The sequence below is a fragment of the Equus quagga genome, chromosome 7 (genome assembly GCF_021613505.1).
Source record: "Equus quagga isolate Etosha38 chromosome 7, UCLA_HA_Equagga_1.0, whole genome shotgun sequence".
Classification (NCBI taxonomy): domain Eukaryota; kingdom Metazoa; phylum Chordata; class Mammalia; order Perissodactyla; family Equidae; genus Equus; species Equus quagga.
Window position 1 is genome coordinate 66,069,510 of NC_060273.1, and position 18,199 is coordinate 66,087,708.

The following is an 18,199-nucleotide window of genomic DNA, read 5'->3' on the forward strand; positions in this document are numbered from 1 at the left end:
GGCTTATAAGGCCCTGCCTGATCCCAGCCTTTACCTCTTGGTGTCCTATCCAGACCCTCTCATCCTTGCTTCTAGATTCCAGCCACACTGGTCTCTAAGCTGCTGGAACCCACCAAGTTTCTCTTGTCATCTCGGGTTTTGCCCATGTTGTTCCTCTGCCTGGCCCACACTTATTCATCTCTTAGATCTCAGCATAAATGTCCTTTCTCTAAAAAGACTGTCCCTGAACCTCAACTTCAAGGACATATATGTCCTGTGCTTTATAGTTCACAGATTGTATTTTTGTGAATTATTTACTGTCTAGCAACACAGGTAGATTGTAAACTCCTATGAGGGTAGAGATGATGTCTTCCATGTGCTGTTTTCTCTCTAACACCTACTTACTGTCCAGTAGGTGCATAATGGTAACTTACTGACTGAATAAATTAGGAAATTGAAAGAATACTCATTAATAGCATGGACTGAAAGGACTCAGCTGAGCTCATTTGTATCAGCCCTGGCTGACCACAAGACTTGGCATTGGTAATCAACCTTATTGGGTTAGCAGAACACTAGGATTCAAGAATGTTTGGCAGTATGTAGAGGGGTTGAATCACACTGTTTGCATTCTCTCGGTGACTCCTCCAGACCATCCCTTTCTGAGGATAACCACTCACACAGCCCTGCACACATTCATATATGCACAAGTTCTTGCCAGTTCTACTAGTCCTTTCTTTAGCACCACTTTCATAAGCTCTCTTAGCTTTCCCATGCAATGACCAGACCGCCACTCAACACTGAATTCCTCCAACCTTCATCTCAACATTTCTCCTCTAAGTCTGTCCTCAATTGTGGCACAGATAAATGCCCTATTTTAACTCATTTTTGGAAAGACATCTGTGTAGAGCTGAGTCACCAGCATGCCGAAGCATCTTGGTTGAGAACCCCTGAACTACGCTGCGTTTACCACAAATCTTAGTGATAATTATCTCTCTTCCTACATGTGAACATCCCAGTCAACATCCTAGATCTGCTCCTGTATCTGACTTCTTACAACCCCATGTTTTTGTGCCAATAGAAAGGATTAGAGGGGCTGGCCCAGTGGCACAGCAGTTAAATGCGTACCTTCCACTTCAGTGGCCCAGGGTTCACCAGGTTCGGATCCTGGGTGTGGACATGACACTGCTTGGTAAGCCATGCTGTGGTAGGTGTCCCACATATAAAGTAGAGGAAGTTGGGCACAGATCTTAGCTCAGGGCCAGTCTTCCTCAGCAAAAAAAAAAAGGATTGGCAGCAGATGTTAGCTCAGGGCTAATCTTCCTCAAAAAAATACAAAAGGATTGGAAACAAAGTCCTGAGCCAAGTCTAGGATATCAGTTCAATTTGTCTAGAAGAATTCCACTAATTAACAGGCTAATGTACCATATATAATGGAGTGGCCCCAGGGGATATAATCAAAACTGATTTCCTATAAGGCCTGACAATCAGCGGGGAGTAAAAGCGAAGAAACAACTCCACTTACAAAGTTGTTCATTAAAAGCTTCCTACAGAGTGACACATTTTGTATGCAAGCCAACTTGGTGGAAAATGGAGGCAAGAGTTTAGAGAAAAACAAGATGCTTCCATGTCACAGACGGCAAACAGCAATCTTCTAGAGCTAGTTAGTGATCAATAGCTAGGAAAGACTAAACCTTCATGCCAGTGGTTAAAAAGAAATCTTTATTTTACAAAATTAAAAACATAAATATTATTTACAAGCATTTTAAATACCAGCTTATAATACTTGACATTTTTTAATGATTTCAAAGTGAGTTTTCCATAAGCTTTTAAAATGCAAGGCTATTCATCCACTTCAGTGAGTTAACCAGTTTCATTTCCACTATTCCAAAGGGGTTTTTGGTTTTTTTGAAATTATCCACATTATATTCATTCAAAAAAAGGAAAGGGTGTATTTTTTAAATGACTAGTTAAAAAAAACAAAAAGGGAATCATAGTCCTGAGCTTCCTACCCTAGTTGTGGGATATTACTACAAGAAAACTCTATAAACCAAATTCCTTCCTGCCCTGTTTACATGTAACCACTATAACTTTTTAAAGACATTCCTGGAACTCACACTAATCCATCTCCCTAACTTCTCCTCAAGTTTGCTGAAAGGAAAAGCAGGGAAAACAGGGAAGAGAGGTGGGAAAATACAGATGACCATCTGAAAACACAACAGACTTAGGATCCAAAAATCTGATTTTACTAATTTCCTTCAGGATCAAATCCAGGATATTTTATTATATGAAAACTTAAAATGATTTCAAATGATGCACATGTGACAGCAAATCTCAGCAGCACAACGGAACACAGACTTAAAGATATTTAAATGTTTAACTTAATAGCCATTCTGGAGTGCCTCGTGAATGAAGGGAAGACAGATCAGTATTTTGTTTTTAAGGAAAATTTTCATTATCTGGTCTTCAAATTTCAGCACTGAGTAATTCATTTCCATATAACAGTACATAAAGAAAGACTAACAAAGTGTGAGGAAAGCAAATGCCCTCAAGAAAGGTCAGGAAAAGGCAAGGAAGGGAGGGAAAGATTCAACATCTATAAGCCACTTCACACAAACATCATTTTGTTCCACTTTCCCTGGAAGCCCTCAGCTCGGCTGAGAATCATAGCAAGAAGTCTTCATCCTCAGAGATTAGCAAAAAATTTAAAAGAAAAAGAATGACAACAGGTAAGAGTTATATACATTTTACTAGTTTGTTTCTCACTGGTCCTGGATATTTAAAAAGATGTCAAATGCGCCCTGGATGCTGGTGGCAGGAAGGAGGCAACTGGAGAGGAGAGGCTTGGGGATGAGGAATAGGGAAGACTTGTTTACAAATTCAGAGCAAACTCCCCTCTTCTGGATCTAAAATAAAGACATCTTTTGTCTTCAGTAAAACAAAAGTCTTTCTGCTCAATGCAGATGGTAGGTACAGTTTGCTCAAAAGAAGCGTTTTCTCTTGGGGAGGAAGATAAATATACACAGTCAGCACAATAAGCACCACTCTGGGATCGGGCCCATCCCACAGAGCCTTGTCGCCATCACTGCTGCATGTTGTTGATGATCGCCAGGATGCTCATCTTCTCCTGGGCAGAGTCCACATCCTCATTCTGCTTCTGAGCCACTCCTGTTCCTAGGCCATAGAGCCGCCCACAGTACTTGGCATCATCAATACTGTCCTCAAAAAACAACTGCAGAATAGGACAGAGAGCCCATGGTGAGAATCGCATCCAGTCATGCCAAGTCTCAACACCACCACATCAGCACCTACCAGATCTCTCAAAGCTCTGAGAATCTAGCCAACTAGAAACTAACTCCATAAAGAAAGGTCCAAACCGTTCTTATACAGTCTTTTCATGCTCCTTTCTCTAAATATAGGCTCCCTTTTCTGAACAGACTTCTACTTTGCATGAGTTCTTTTGCTGCCAGGATCCCTGTGCTGCTGCTCCTGCTGCTTATACAACTGCTCTCATCTCTTCCCTTCTCTTTAATAAGCAGTACAAAGAGCTTGGGCTCTAGACTCAGACGGGCTCACTGGGTGACCTTAGGAAAGTCACTTCAACTCTCCTCAAGCCATGGTTCCCTATGTATAAAATGGAGTAGTAATAGGTTATTATGAGTGAGACAATGGACATTAAGCACTTACAGCAGGGTATCTCAACCCTGGGCGCGACTGGGAAGAATAAATTCTTTGCTGGGGAGGTGGGGGGTTGTCCAGTGTATTGTAGTACTCTGGGACGTTTAATAGCATCCCTGGCCAGTAGCACAACCCCGCTTCTCCCAGGTTGTGACAACCAATAATGTCTGCAGACACTGCCAAAAGTACCTCTGGGGGCAAAATCAGGAAACAGGATGCCAGCAGCTTTGTTGTTCTTTCTCAAGACTGCTTTGCCTATTCAGGGTCTTTTGTGGTTTCATAGACATTTTAGGATTGTCTGTTCTACTTCTGTGAAAAATGCCATTGGAATTTTGATAGGGATTTCACTGAATCTACAGATTGCTTTGGGGAACATGGACACTTTAACAATATTAATTCTTCCAATCCATGAGCACAGAATATTTTCCCATTTATTTGTGTCTTCTTCCATTTCTTTCATCCATGTCATATACTTTTCAGTGTATAGGTCTTTTATCTCCTTGGTTAACTTTATCCCTAGGTATTTTATTCTTTTTGATGCAATTATAGATGGGATTTTCTCAATTTCTCTTTCTCATGGTTTGTTATTAGTATATAGAAACACATCAGAGTTTTGTATATTGATTTTGTATCCTGCCACTTTACTGAATTCATTTATTAATTCTAACAGTTTCTAGTGGATTCTTTTGGGTTTTCCATATATAATATCATATCACATGCAAATAGTGAGTTTTACTTCCTGCTTTCTGATTTGGATGCCTTTTCTTTTTCTTGCCTAATTGCTGTGGCTAGGACTTCTGATATTGTGTTGAATAGAAGTGGTCAGAGTGGGAATCTCTGTCTTGTTGCTGAGCTTATAGGAAAAGCTTTCAGCTTTTCACCTTTGAGTATGTTAGCTGAGGAATATTTGATAATTAGCAGGACTTAGCATAAAATAACTGGGTGATCTAACAAACGTGTTCATATTATAGAAATCAGAAGAAAAGCAAATAATTGCAAGGATTAGAGCTGCTAGGAACACCAAGTACACTTAGAGACTTGCACATGCCTCCATTTTGGAATGCTTCTTTGTCTCTCAAACTACATTAATATATTGAACATCATAACAAACAAACAAAACCAAGTGCTTTCAAGGTGGTCAACAACTTCCAACAGAAACTGTAAATTTTCAACAACCCTCAGCCTACAAAGATCACCCACCTCCTTAGCCCTACCTCTTTCATCCTGAAGAATGCCATTCCCGTCAGCAGTGAGTCTGAGCCTGCCTGGTGCTGCCTTCCAATTCTCTGCAAATCCAACTGATCAGCAACTTCCTGAAGACCTCCCTGAAGACGTAAGAAAAACAAAGATAACATTACAAACCCAACACTCCTCTACTGGACTCAACTCAATCCATTCTTGAGTCTACTTTTGGTGACGAGAAATGGGAACAGGTCATTTATTTAACAGGCCTTATCCCAGCAGTATCCTCCTCTTAGCCTTCCAAATGATACACTGTTATATTCCACTTTTCACTCCTTTCTTTTCTTTATCATTCATTTTGTCAGATCCCTGCCGGTTAAAGTCCTAACTGCTGTAAAACAAGGTTGAGGAAATAAGAAATGCCAATCCAATTCTAAACAGCAAACCTCTTATGTCAACAGTTGAATAGGGTGGAGAGTTCTTAAACTGTCTAGGATGAAGAACCCCTCTGAGAGTCTGGTACACTACAGACCCCATCCCTAACAAATTGTACATACACCTCATGTTGTCAACTGGGGTTCATGGGCCCTAAGTGAAGAATGCCTGACTTAAGATGAGAGAAGCAGAGGGTTCCCTTCATGCCAAGTTTAAAGACAGTTACCACACAAATCCCTGTGCCAATGAGCCCCATATATACCTTGCCTAACACAATGTTGGCACCTAGCAGGCACTCAAGAACACATACTGAAAAAACAGCAATAAAGCAAAATAACAAGTCTGCTTTTTTCTCTTTTTTTCTTGTTACTAATATTAAAAAAAAATGTTGTGTACCTTAAGATTTTTGCAACTCTTCATCAGGTATTTCACATCATAAATGGATGGGAAGAAAAGGTTCAGAATATGAAAGAATTCATGCTCCTCTTCTGGCAAACGAGAATCTGTAAGTAACTTTACCATGTAGCCAAAATCATAGCCACTACAAGAGAGAATGAGGGGCACTGGGGTAAAAAAGCAGCAGCTATCAGGCCCCAGCGTTCAATCGCATTATTTCTCAAAGCCTATGATGCTACCTTGTGTTAGGAACTTTTAGTCTTCCAAAGTCGTTTATCCTACTGAAATCTGAATTCTCCATTAAATAACAACATAACAGACCAATGTGGAAGATATATAAGAGAGCCCAAAGGTTTATAAATGTCAGTTTTATTCATCAAAAGTTCCAAAAGTACTGAAAAGGTAAAATAACATCTCCTAAGATAAATCTGGCTTTCAAGTACCTGGGCAACACCAGGCCAGTTATTTAAAAGACAAGAAAAAGGGGCCGGCCCCATGGCCGAGTGGTTAAGTTCACGCACTCCACTTCAGCAGCCCAGGGTTTCACTGGTTCACATCCTGGGCATGGACATGGCACTACTCATCAGGCCATGCTGAGGCGGCGTCCCACATAGCACAACCAGAAGGACCTACATACAACTAGAATATACAACCATGTACTGGGGGGCTTTGGAGAGAAAAAGAAAAAAAAGATTGCAACAGATGTTAGTGCAGGTGCCAATCTTTAAAAAAAAAAGGCAAGAAAAAGACAACCATGTGCTTCAATCCTCCCCATCTTCCATCCTTTCACTTGGAATATACCCGTGGACAGCCACATGCTAGAGCCCAATACTGTGTGAACCAAACCACTATGAGCCCCGAAGTGTTTTTTAAAAAACTGAAACACAATCAAGAGTTACCAATTCAACTTCCTAACTGCTACTGACCAAGAAAAGGGAGCCAACAGGACTGCAAAAATAACACAAGAATCTCTCTTGTTCCCAAAGCAAGAGAGGTACACATTCTCTGGGACTGACCTGTGAAACGAAAGCCATTTGACGTTGTCACAGAGAACTACCCCTGATGTCATAAGCAGCTCTGCAAAGTGCAATGTGTCGATCCCTTCCTCTTCATGCTTCTGAAATTGCAGTCCTGAGTTAGCAAGGAGATCTATGGAATCCTGGGAGTACATGTCCTCTCTAAAAAAGAAGGCATTCACTTCTTAGCTGGTGGTGGAGAATGTAACAGAAGTAATGGGCAACAATATTACCATCACCTTATAATTATAGAACAAGTATTCTTAAAATGCTTCATAATTTAAGAATAGACCAATTCATTCTTTCCAGTATTCCACCAAGCATACAAAGTATATAATCTTATCTCTATGACAGACAGAAAAATGGAATTTTCCCTCACAAAAAAAATTTCCTAATTATAAGATTGACATTTTCTCATTGTTTAAAGAAAAAAGGAATCAACCAATCCAAAAATATTTAAAATAGCAGAAAATGAAAAAAAATTCATTTTCTTATACTGCTACTCCATGGAAATAATAACTGTTAACAACTCGGTTTATATATCCTTGCAGACTATCTTCTCTACCAACACGTATACACCTCCACCCCACCTCTAGATTTCATAGACCATCTTTCAAAATCAATACCGATAGATAGACCACATCCTTTTGAACTCTGGCATAATCTTCCACTGTAAAGACAGATCCATTAATTTAAACAGAGAAATATTTATAATACCACATAACCCAAAATAGGGAAATAACTAACTCCTTTTTTTTTCCATTTTAAACAGCCTTAGATACAATTAACATACTAAACAATTCAAACATTTAAAGTATATAGCTTTTAGTATATTCACAGAGTTGTAACCACCACCACAATCGATTATAAATTATTTCATCGCCTCAAAAAGAAACCCATACCCATTAAGCAATCATTCCCCATTACTCCATAACTTCTCCTCCCCCTACTCTATAGATTTGCTTATTTTAGACATTCCATATAAATAGAATCAAACAGTATGTGGCCTTTTGTGTCTGGCTTCTTTCCCTTAGCATAATGTTTTCAAAACTCATCCATGTATAGCATAATCAGTAATTCATTCCTTTTTATTGCCCAATAACACTCCACTCCACGGCTCTACCACATTTAATTTATCCATTTGTCAGTTCTTGAACATTTGGGTTGGTTCTACTTTGAGGCCTTTACAAATAATGCTGCCATGAACATTCACGTACAAGTTTTTGCATGGATGTCTGTTTTTATTTCTCTTGGGTATGAGCCTAGGAGAGGAACTGCTGGTTCACATGGTACGTTTAACCTTTTGAGGAATTGCCAAACTGTTTTCCAAAGACGTTGCATGATTTTACATTTCCAATAGAATTTATGAGGGCTCTAATTCCTCCACATCCTTGCCAACATTTGTTATATTATATCTTTTTGATTACAGCCACCTACTGGGTGTGAAGTAGTACCTCACTGTGGTTTTGATTTGCATCTCCCTAATGACATGATGGTGAGCATCTGTTCACAGGCTTATTAGCCATTTATGTATCTTCTTTGGAAAAATGTCTATTCAGATCTTTTGCCCAATTTTGACTGGATTGTCTTTTTATTGTTGACTTGTAAGAGTTCTTTAAGAGGGACTTCATTTTCTGAGATTCCTTATCCCAGCCTCTGCTTCACTGCTCCATCCACCCCTTACCTGAATTCAGTGGAAACAAAACTCGAAATTAATAAAATCAGCTAGAAATCACAGTCTGCATAAATGTAGCAGATCTAAGAAGAACACTGAGAAGTGTCTCAGACACTTACGTAAGGTTGAATTTGAAGTTGAACTGCCAAGTGTTGATTCCAGAAGGATATTCTCCCTTCTCATTCGTGAATGTAAGGCCCAGTTGGATAATTTTTAAAAGGTCAACATTGCACCGTAAAAGCTGATACTGGTAATCTATGGAACTACGAAATTCACCAATTGGTCGCACCACAACACCTGGAAATTCTGTGTCCTGGAAAGGGAAAAAGTTTCCCATCAAAGGTTTCACAAAACAGTGGATAGCGAATTGATCATTCATAAATAAAATTTTTACCTCAATTTATAAAAGTATGTGACAAGCCTCAGGCCTGAGCACAAAAGTCTATCTTAAAATACTGATCTTGTGGACATCTACAGGAGCACTAAAATCATGAAGCTTTGCACAACTTGGAGATCCTAAGCAGGATGTAAATAGAAGTAGCTGATGAACTGTAGGTAGATACACAGTCAATTAAGAACATTCTAAGTTGAGAATAATATATGAATAAAAATACAAACAGAGGGAAGTGAAACACCCATTCAAAAAACCCAATAAATAGCCATGTTTAGCTTGAGTAAAAAGACTAGAACAAGATCATAGAGAGTACTAAATACAAGCTAAAGACTTAATCGCATAATCTCTACAGCAAGAGTCACAAACTCCAGGCAGTTCATGTAAAAGAGTAAAGCAGACCGGGTATGAAAACGGTTACGAGTAATGGGCGCTGGAGCAAACTAGAACCAAAACTAGAGCAACGAGAACTAAAAGAGGCCCTTGCTGTGCACCTCCCTCGAGCCACTCCATGTCAGGCAGGAACGTGGACCCTATATTGCCAGATCTTCCTCTTCTTTCCACAGACGCCAGAAATCTGGAATTTAAGTGAGGTCTTTTGACTTTTAAATGCTGGCAACTCATTTTAAAAAACTGTTTTAAACACTGCCCAGTCCACCAGATCTGTGGGACAGATGTGCCCTATGGGCTGACAGAACTTCTGCTTTAAAAGCTTTCAAACAGAGTAACGTTACAAAAAAACCTAAGATACCAGAAGTTACATCCTTCTCGGACACACTCGCTACCTTGATGTTTCATAAAAGCAACACAATTTTCCATGTTTAATTTACCCTGGCTTTGGTGTAATCATGTCTTTCAAAATCTCACATTAAATATTCCCTAAGTCCATACAGAAGGTGACTCAAACAGAGCCGAGCGCTTTACCATGGCAATGTAACTGTAACTGAGCACAATCTCTCGGATCTTCCTCATCTCTTCTTCTAGATTGCTGGCCCAGACTTCACAGATAACCTGGCTATTCTCCACCAGTGCTGCAGGCATCCTGAAGAAACTTTCCAAGTCGCTTTCAGTTGACTACGTTCAAGGGCAAGCCAATGGCTGATATGATCTAGAGGCAAAAACACATTTGAAATCACATAAATTTACACCCTGGCATAAGATGTCAACAAAACAATATTTTACCATCACTTTACCAGTTTAAGCTAAAACATTAAGACTATTATATTTATCCTCCATTTTACATAATGGGGAAACCAGCTTTTGTCAAGCCATACACACACGCACACTCTCTCTCTCACAGTTTTTTAACATGAAGAAACTGAAATTACTTGAGAAACCTGAAGAATCTTTTGTCCAGGCTGCCCTTTAGGCACAGAAGTAAAACCACTACCCTAAATCATTTTCAGCCTTCTCCAGAATACCTACAAACTAAAGGAGTCCCTGTGACCACAAACATGCCCTTTTCTCTGCCTTTCCCATCACTGTGCACAGAGACCAAATGACAGAAACATTTCTAAGGTAACCACTTTAGCCAGTTTAAATGTATCTGGGATCTCTGAAAGCCTGAAAGAATGTGTATGAATGTGGGCATGGGATTCCTCCCTTTAACCCCAAAAAAGGAAATTCTTTTTATCCCCCAAATCCAAAAGTCAAATACAACTAGAAGCAATTAACTAACTTAACATAGGGCCTCTTTAGATTTGTGCAGATAGATCCAGAAGTGAGGAATTTAAGTGGTAAAAACTAATCCCACTTGCCAATTTCAACCTTTAATAACCACAGCGAAAATCTGGATTTGAGTTATTAATGTCTACATTTAAACACATAATATTGTAAAGAAACCAAGCAGCAATTCAACAATAAAGATAAAGAAGATGGCAGGGATAAGAAATTCAACCAAAAACAGAATGACTCATGGTGTGTATTCTGGGAGAAAACCGGGGAGGGGACAGTATTTTGCAAGATAAAACTCAACATGGTTCAGTCTCAGAGTAACGCTGTTATCACAGCACACTCAACATGAGATGCTTAGTTATAAAAGGAACTTATCATAAAGGCATTTATTTAAAAGGCAACCCCACCACATGGATCCTCAACACAACCTAAGAGTGGGCTCCAGTGTACAGATCCAGGGGGAAATTCCTGGAAACGGTAAAATGAACATGAGTGATTTCCAAAGGAGACAGCAAGGAAAATCTTTGCTTTCTACTTTCAAGATAGGCAGGTGCAACAATAAGAATCTGGAACAGAAAACTGGTATTCTCAAGTGTCATCATTTCTCTGAGAAACTAATCTGTTGGTTTGTCAGCAACGCTTGAAGATTCCATTTATTCAAGACACCCTACACTTCAACAGATGTTTCTCTGAAATTATAGCAGACTTACTACAATTACCGTGAAACTTAAGGAGACTGTGGTATCTTCCTAACAAATATGGATGGACACCTCTTAAAGGCAGAATCCATTTCTTTTCATTTTCGTTCTGTACACAATGGCATGAATTAAAGGCTTGCAAATGAACAAATAAGTCATCAGAAATGGGCAGAAGTTCAGACTGAATGTGAAGTAAATTCCACTCTGACCATAAGTAAGAAAATGTTAGGACTCAGAATTTTAGATTCTAAACCATGCTTAAGGTTTTCCCCTGCAAAAGGGCTTAAAACCATTTCTATGTACATTAATGTTAAACAGGTGCCGCCTTGCTTCCTTATTTCCCTAACTGAAACAACGCACTTCCTTTCTGGTGTCCTTTCAAACACAACTATAAACTACTTTAGGGGAAGTGGGTATCACTCATGGAGATGGAGACATTTCCATAAAAGCAAAACCAACAAAGGAGACCCAAGGAAAAAATGCCTTTGGCCTCCAAGCAGCAAAAACAGGTTAAAAAGAGGACAATTAGGTATTTACACTAAACCCTTAGAACCAGGCTCCTCAGCTAAGAAGCTCTTAAGTTGTATCAAAAAAACTCAGGAGGGGCTGGCCAGTGGCACAGCGGTCAAGTGCGCGCGTTCGGATCCCAGGTGTGGACATGGCACCACTTGTCCAGCCATACTGTGGCAGGTGTCCCACATATAAAGTAGAGGAAGATGGGCACAGATGTTAGCTCAGGGCCAGGCTTCCTCAGCAAAAAAGAGGAGGATTGGCAGCAGTTAGCTCACAGCTAATCTTCCTCAAAAAAAAAAAAAAAAAACTCAGGAAACAAACTGAAGAGGCTCCCTCTGGTCAAAGGAAAAACAATATGAACATCATTATGGATAATTGCTACAATGTATTAAAACTTCTCAGATAGGTTTAAATCCATGAGTTCATAATGAACTAGGAAAATAAACTTAATTGGCACCACTGGAGAATGCTAGCAAATCAACTTATTTTTTAAAATACTTATCTTGTCTTTCCTATATAAACTGTACCTTGAAGTAACCAAATGGCTGAGGGAAGAGTTGCTCTTTATAGAAGTAATACAACTCAAAGATGAATACAGAATGACAGAATATCACCATTTTGCAACTCCTAATGACTTTACAGATTTGGGCACTAATCTATAACGGCATTTATATGGAGTATCCAGAAAAGGCAAATTTATAAAGACAGAAAGTACACTACAAAGGTGCGATGGGGATTAAGTGTAAATGGGCATGAGCTATCTTAGCAAGGTGATGAAAATGTTCCCAAACTCAATTACAGTGACAACTGAACTCAGTAAATTTGCTAAGAATCATTGAATTCTACATTAAAAAGGGTGAGTTTTGGGGCCAGCCCAGTGCTGTAGTGGTTAAGTTCACGTGCTCCACTTCAGCATCCCAGGGTTCACGGGTTTGGATCCTGGGCACAGACCTACACACTGCTCATCAGTCATGCTGTGGCAGCATCCCACATACAAAATAGCACAGACGTTAGCTAAGGGACAATCTTCCTCAAGCAAAAGAAAAGAGGAAGATTGGCAACAGATGTTAGCTCAGGGCCAATCTTCCTCTCAAAAAGAAAAAAAAAAGCTGAGTTTTATAGTACATAAATTATACCTCAGTAAAGTTGTTAAAATAATCACAATGGCTATTACCACAAAAAGAGACATGTAGGTATTACCTGACTCTTGACAGAACACATCACCACTATGAAACAGTCTTGTTAAAAAACTTAACTTGAATCTGACCATGCCTCTAGATTTAACTAACAATGTACAATAAGTAAAGAGGACAGAAGAACATGTTAAATGACATCACAGAAATGCAATCAGCAAAATCTAGAAACTACTGTGGGAAACTACAGAACCCAGCTTCTTCAACAAACAAGTTACAAGAAATAAGAGACTCTCAGGAGACATCATAACCAATCAAAATGCATAGACCTTCGTTAGACCACAGTTGGATCCTGCTTTAAACAGTTAGAAAAAAAAGAACTACGACATTTTTGAGACAAGTAGAAGCCTGAACAATGACTAGCTGGTTTTAGGTTTCTGTTTTGTTTTTTTGCGTTTTTCTTGGTATTATATTGAGTTATGGGTTTTCAAAGAGACTCCTTATCTTTTAGAGATAATGCAAAATATTTATAGGTAATATGATATGAAATGCAGGGTTTTGCTTTAAAAGTAGACAAAACTCTTCACAACTTTATACAGTGTTATCTTCCTCCACATTTTACAGAGAAGAAAACTGAAATTCAGAGACACTAATTTAAAAAGGCAGTATCATGACTTCCATTTTCAAGAGAATTTTTTTACAAGCTAACCACTGTTATACATATTTGACAAATGGGGGATGCAAAAGCAGACCATAGGTAAAAATATGTAAGACGTTCTTGCACCAAACCCTTATCTAGGAAAATTGTAAGGAAATAAACAATAGCTTGCAAGCCACTAAATGTAGTGCCACCCAAAAACTAAAGAGGAAACACATATTATGCACATTTAATGTACCATAAATTACTGGATATGCTAACCAAAAAAGAGAGAGAAATGATAATAAGAATAATGCTGGCAATTCTGCCTGCCACTTTCCACTCAGTGAACACATGCTCCAGAACAAGCCTTAGTTGGGAACCAAAAACATACTGTTCCGCTTGGCTAGTCTTCCTCCTTTTCAGCCTCTCAGTGCCAGCATCTCACAGTGCACCTCACTGTGCAGAATGACTCGACTCTATTCGAATACGTTTATTTCTTCAACACAGCCCCTAAAGGTAACCAATTACTCTATCTGGGTTACAACCAAAGAAACAGTAATAAGTTTCAAAGCTGGAGGAAAAACTGCTGGATTTACTGAGAAAGAGATGGGCCATCCTCAACCTTCCGCCTTCCACCTAAGGAATGTTTAAGAATAACTTTGATCACATGCAATGTGTGCCTCACGGGCTGACTTTAAAACGACTCCACACGAGCTACTCCACACCATGAGACCCTGACTCCCATAGAAGATACTCCACTCCATACGAAACCAAAACACAAGCACTAACCGACACTTCTTGTCTCTTAGTAGAACTAAACTGTGCAAGAAGGAGAGGTCGGTCTCTCTCTCTCTCATACACACACACACCAGCCCGTACGAACTACTGAGGTCCCTGCCCCGTGCTGATCTGTAGTACAATCTGTTCAGATCGCTCCTGATGACCTATAAACTTCCTCAAAACAAAGCTCCTGATTTACCCAGGAAAGCTCTGAAGAGCAACTAATGCTAAAACCACTCGAAAGCGCTCTCTGCAAGCAATCCAGGGTACCAGGCCCGGCATGGGAAAAGAATGTTTTGTTTTTCTGGGTTTGCTTTGGGCAAGGCTAAGTGTGCAAGGACACAATAAACACCACTTCCCCATTCTAGAGGACTGAACAAAGGCTTTGCTGCGCAGGGAAATCACGAAAAAGGAAGCAGCAGCACGTTAGAAGAAACGGCAGCAGCTTGAAAGGCCCGCCCCTCTCTACAGAGCCGCGGGGGCCGCCGCGGCGCTCCTCCCCTCCCCCCCAAAACACAGCGTCCGAAGACAGTCAGTTCAGCCAGTTCTTAAAGCCACCCACGCGGCCCAGCCTTGTGAGTTGGCTCCTCCAGAGCAACGGTGTTGTTTATAAAGCCACAGAACAGCAAGGAAAAGTTGTGGGGCCAAAATAACCAAGAAGGAGGGGGAGGCCCACAAGGTTCCGAACTCAGGTCCTCTCCCTTACAGTCTCCCGTCATCACTCTGTTCCCGTTCTGGATCACCCTCCCACTTCAAACCACACTCACTCCCCGCCTCCTCCTAACCACCCTTCTTTCTTTCTTTCTTTGTAAAGCAAAGATATTAAAATATCGGGTCTCAGGGCCAGACAGACGTAAGTTCCAAGTCAAGCCACCGACTAGCTGTGTGGCTTTGCATAAGTTACTTAACTTGTCTCGGACCTCAGTTTTCCTATCCTGAAAAGTGGGTTTAATAACAGTATACACTTCGGAGGATTGCAGAGGAGATCGAAGAGAATGCAGCATATAAGGTGCTTTGTAAAGCCCTGGCACATATCACTAGATTATTATTATAGAGTGGCGCTGGTTTGTACTACTCGATGGGCCTCTTTCTCTTCCCACACAGCCTGCCCCTCACGCACGCTCCCACTCCCCTTCCTCCCACAGGCCCCGATGGCCTCCCACACTCTCCCAGCTCCCGCTCCTCTCTCTGCTAAGCGCGAGCCCGCTTACCGTGACCAGCAGGGCCCGCGAACCGCGGGCGTGCGGGCTGGCGGGCGAACTCCCCAGCAGCGGCAGCAGCGGCCCCTGACCCAGCGCCCCCCTCCCTCTGCCCCGGATCTGCTCCTAGCACCAAGCGGGCCCAACGAGATGGGTGCCCTCGTGCCCAGAGCGGCCTTACGCACAGCCCACCAAACAATCTGGCCCTACCTCTCTACCCACCCGATCCGCCCAGCTCGCCGGCTCCCTTCGCGTCACTCCAGACGCGCGCGCGCCTGATCACGCCCGCTCCTCCCCTTCTGCGCGCCCCGGCGATTCCGTTCGTGTTCTCCCGGCAGTTGAGCTGGCGGGAGCAAGTGCGCAGGCGCAAAGCCAAGCGAAAACAGCGGGGCGGGGCGGCCTCGGAGGACGCCTGCGGAACACTGCCCCTCCTAGGCTTTCGCGCGATTAGTTGCGCTGGCTCAGTTCAACCAAGATCCCCACCCTTCCATTTCGGTCCTCCTTCCGCGCGCCCGGGGAAGGGGCGTGGTCTAGAGCTAGTCCCCCTCGGGATGGGCGTGGCCCGTCTGACCGAATCTGCCAAATTACAACGCTCTGTCCTCCCTACTTGGAAGGACCGTTAAAATCGTTGGCAGGAGCGGACTTAGAGGGAGGCTGGTGGGGGGAGATCCTGACCCCTTCCTTCTATACTAATGCGGCCCCTGGAGCCTTCACTTACAAGACATCTACCTTGCGACTTCCTTTCTGGCAAGTAATTAGTTGGGGGTGGGGCAGCACCCCACACGGAGTCTGGGTAATGTCCGCCAAGGCCCGCCTCGCTCCTCCCAGAGCCGGGCGAGCAGCGTTCCCATAGCAACCGGCCCGCCCGGGCCCGCTCGAGTTACAAAGAAGACGCGGCCTCCCGCGGGGGCAGCGCCGGGCCGGCGCAGGCGGAGCTCCCAGACCCGGCGGACTCTAAGCCAGCTAGCCAGATTTTCGTTGCGAGAGCGCTGGGGCCCAGGCCTAGCCTAGGAGGTCCCTGAGTCCCCCACCCGCCCCTTAATTCTCTGTGAATCCTGTTTGCAAAGAGGGCTCTTTGCCAACGCCTGTCCTTGGCAGCGTTAGACCAGGCTCGGAGGCAGCGCTGCCTCGTGTTCCCCAAACGTGGGAGAGAAGACAAAGCACTGCCTTCCTGCGCACGGCTGTCAGTTCCGGACCGCCCTCCGTCACTCCTGCAAGAGCCCCACCCTGTCCCTGAGAGAAGGAGCAGACGGCCCAAAGCATGCCTCTAGTCGTAGCCCTAGATGCTTTCACTTGAAGGGGGCTGTCGGTAAGTGTATAGCAAATTTACCCCCGTCACTAGGTCTTCCTACTAAACATTTCCGCCTAGGGGATTCTCCCAAATCCTTCTTTCATTTCCGTGGCTGCATGCAGAGCAGCCCTTCAGCGCCAATTTCAAACTGGATTCCCAAAAGCTATTGTCCAGGGAGGTGAACTCCCACTCCCAGCCCCTAGAGGTGAACTGCACTCCTCTTCTCCCCTCCAAAGGAGTGTCTGTCTCTTTATCTGTAACATAGGTGGTTGTGTTAATAAATGGAAAAAGCACCCCGCACTGAGGAAGATATATAAGTGTATTCAATAAATAGTTGTTCCTGGCCTGTCTCAGTTTGTTATCCCGAGATACTCAATGTTTGTTAGCTCGGCTGCAGACTCACCTCTTTCTGGTGAGCAGTATTGTGATGGAGAAGGCAGGAGACACTTCCCCAGCCCTCTATCCTATACGTTTCTAATATCCTTTCACCCACTTGTAATTAGGTTCAGGAGAGGATAACCCTGTCAGGAGCTAGTCACATAAAGAGCAGCCTCCACAATCCTTTCTTAGAATCTTTTTTTCCTGCAGCACGGGGCCTGGTGTGCACTGAAACAAACAGGAAACACGCCATCTCCATCCTTTCAACACCCCGCACCCACCCTTCCCTCTCCCTGCAGAACTGGGTATTCATTTCTCAGGTTATTGAAGATAAATGTAAAACAAATACACAGGTGGCTTGTATTTCAGGAGGCATTGGAGTGTTTGTTGTAAACAATAGATTTTATGCTGCACCTATGCTATTGCAAAATGAGAACAATTGTGTAAATCACCAATTCCCAATGGAAAGGAGGCCTGAAATGAAAGAAAAGAGAGTTGGAGAAGAATATATTCACTAACATAATTTCACATTTGAAAAAAGAACAATTATTTTTGAACTACCAACTATACAAAGTAAGGCTTGAACATATCTTCTCAACTGGGAGGGTATAGGTTAAAAAAATTGAGAAACCCTGGTTGTAAAATGAGTCTCCTTAAGAACCAGACAGAGTGATATCTTTGGCCAGCCAAGCCTTTCTGTTATTCCCAATTCTAAGTAAATCTCACAGGATGCATTCTTAAAGTATAATATATGTAGGAAGATAAAATCTAAAATATATATTTGGGTTTTGAATATTTTGAAAATGGACAAGAAGGTAAATGCCTCCAGGAATGTAGTACCACTATAAATCACCCTCTGAGCCCAAGTCTCAAAAACCCTTATATTCCTTAGAGTGCTGACACACCTAGATGCTTGTTACCTGATGAATTCCGTTGTTAAAGGGCCCTCCTCGAGCTTAGCCAAGACCTGTCATTTTTTGTAATGTTGTCTTTACTAGATTATATATTTAAGTTCAGCTGAAGAATGCATCCAGCTGGCTGTTTTCTTTGGTATAGTTGTGGTTAACTTCCTGCCTTTGAAGTGTGTTGTCCCTGCTTTTCCTACGCAATAGAAAAACCTTCTTCTGACTCAAAAATTATCAAC

At 42.0% G+C, this 18,199-nt stretch overlaps 1 protein-coding gene across 3 annotated transcripts; it reads right to left on the minus strand.

Moving 5' to 3' along the window:
* Positions 1–1,678: 1,678 nt before the first annotated feature.
* CNOT8 (CCR4-NOT transcription complex subunit 8) lies at positions 1,679–15,762 on the minus strand. Of its 3 annotated transcripts, none has more exons than XM_046667946.1 (7): positions 15,609–15,762; positions 9,674–9,857; positions 8,478–8,671; positions 6,684–6,845; positions 5,668–5,812; positions 4,869–4,979; positions 1,679–3,208 (listed from the first exon to the last, which is right to left on the minus strand). In XM_046667946.1, exons 2-7 carry the CDS (start codon positions 9,788–9,790, stop codon positions 3,059–3,061), a joined length of 879 nt encoding a protein of 292 aa, XP_046523902.1. In that variant the 5' UTR covers positions 9,791–9,857; positions 15,609–15,762; the 3' UTR covers positions 1,679–3,058. The 3 variants fall into 3 exon arrangements, with proteins under 3 accessions (XP_046523902.1, XP_046523903.1, XP_046523901.1); XM_046667947.1 differs by having other exon boundaries at positions 15,597–15,686; XM_046667945.1 differs by lacking the exon at positions 15,609–15,762 and adding an exon at positions 15,399–15,571.
* Between the last annotated feature and the right edge of the window lie 2,437 nt (positions 15,763–18,199).

Coding starts and splice junctions, on each gene's coding strand:
- CNOT8 (XM_046667946.1), bottom strand. CDS start 9,790: ATGCCTGCAGCACTGGTGGAGAATAGCCAGGTTATCTGTGAAGTCTGG. Junction 6,846..8,477: donor AACTTCAAATTCAACCTTAC/GTAAGTGTCTGA, acceptor CTTCTTTTTTAG/AGAGGACATGTACTCCCAGG. Junction 3,209..4,868: donor CATTCTTCAGGATGAAAGAG/GTAGGGCTAAGG, acceptor CCTATTCTGCAG/TTGTTTTTTGAGGACAGTAT.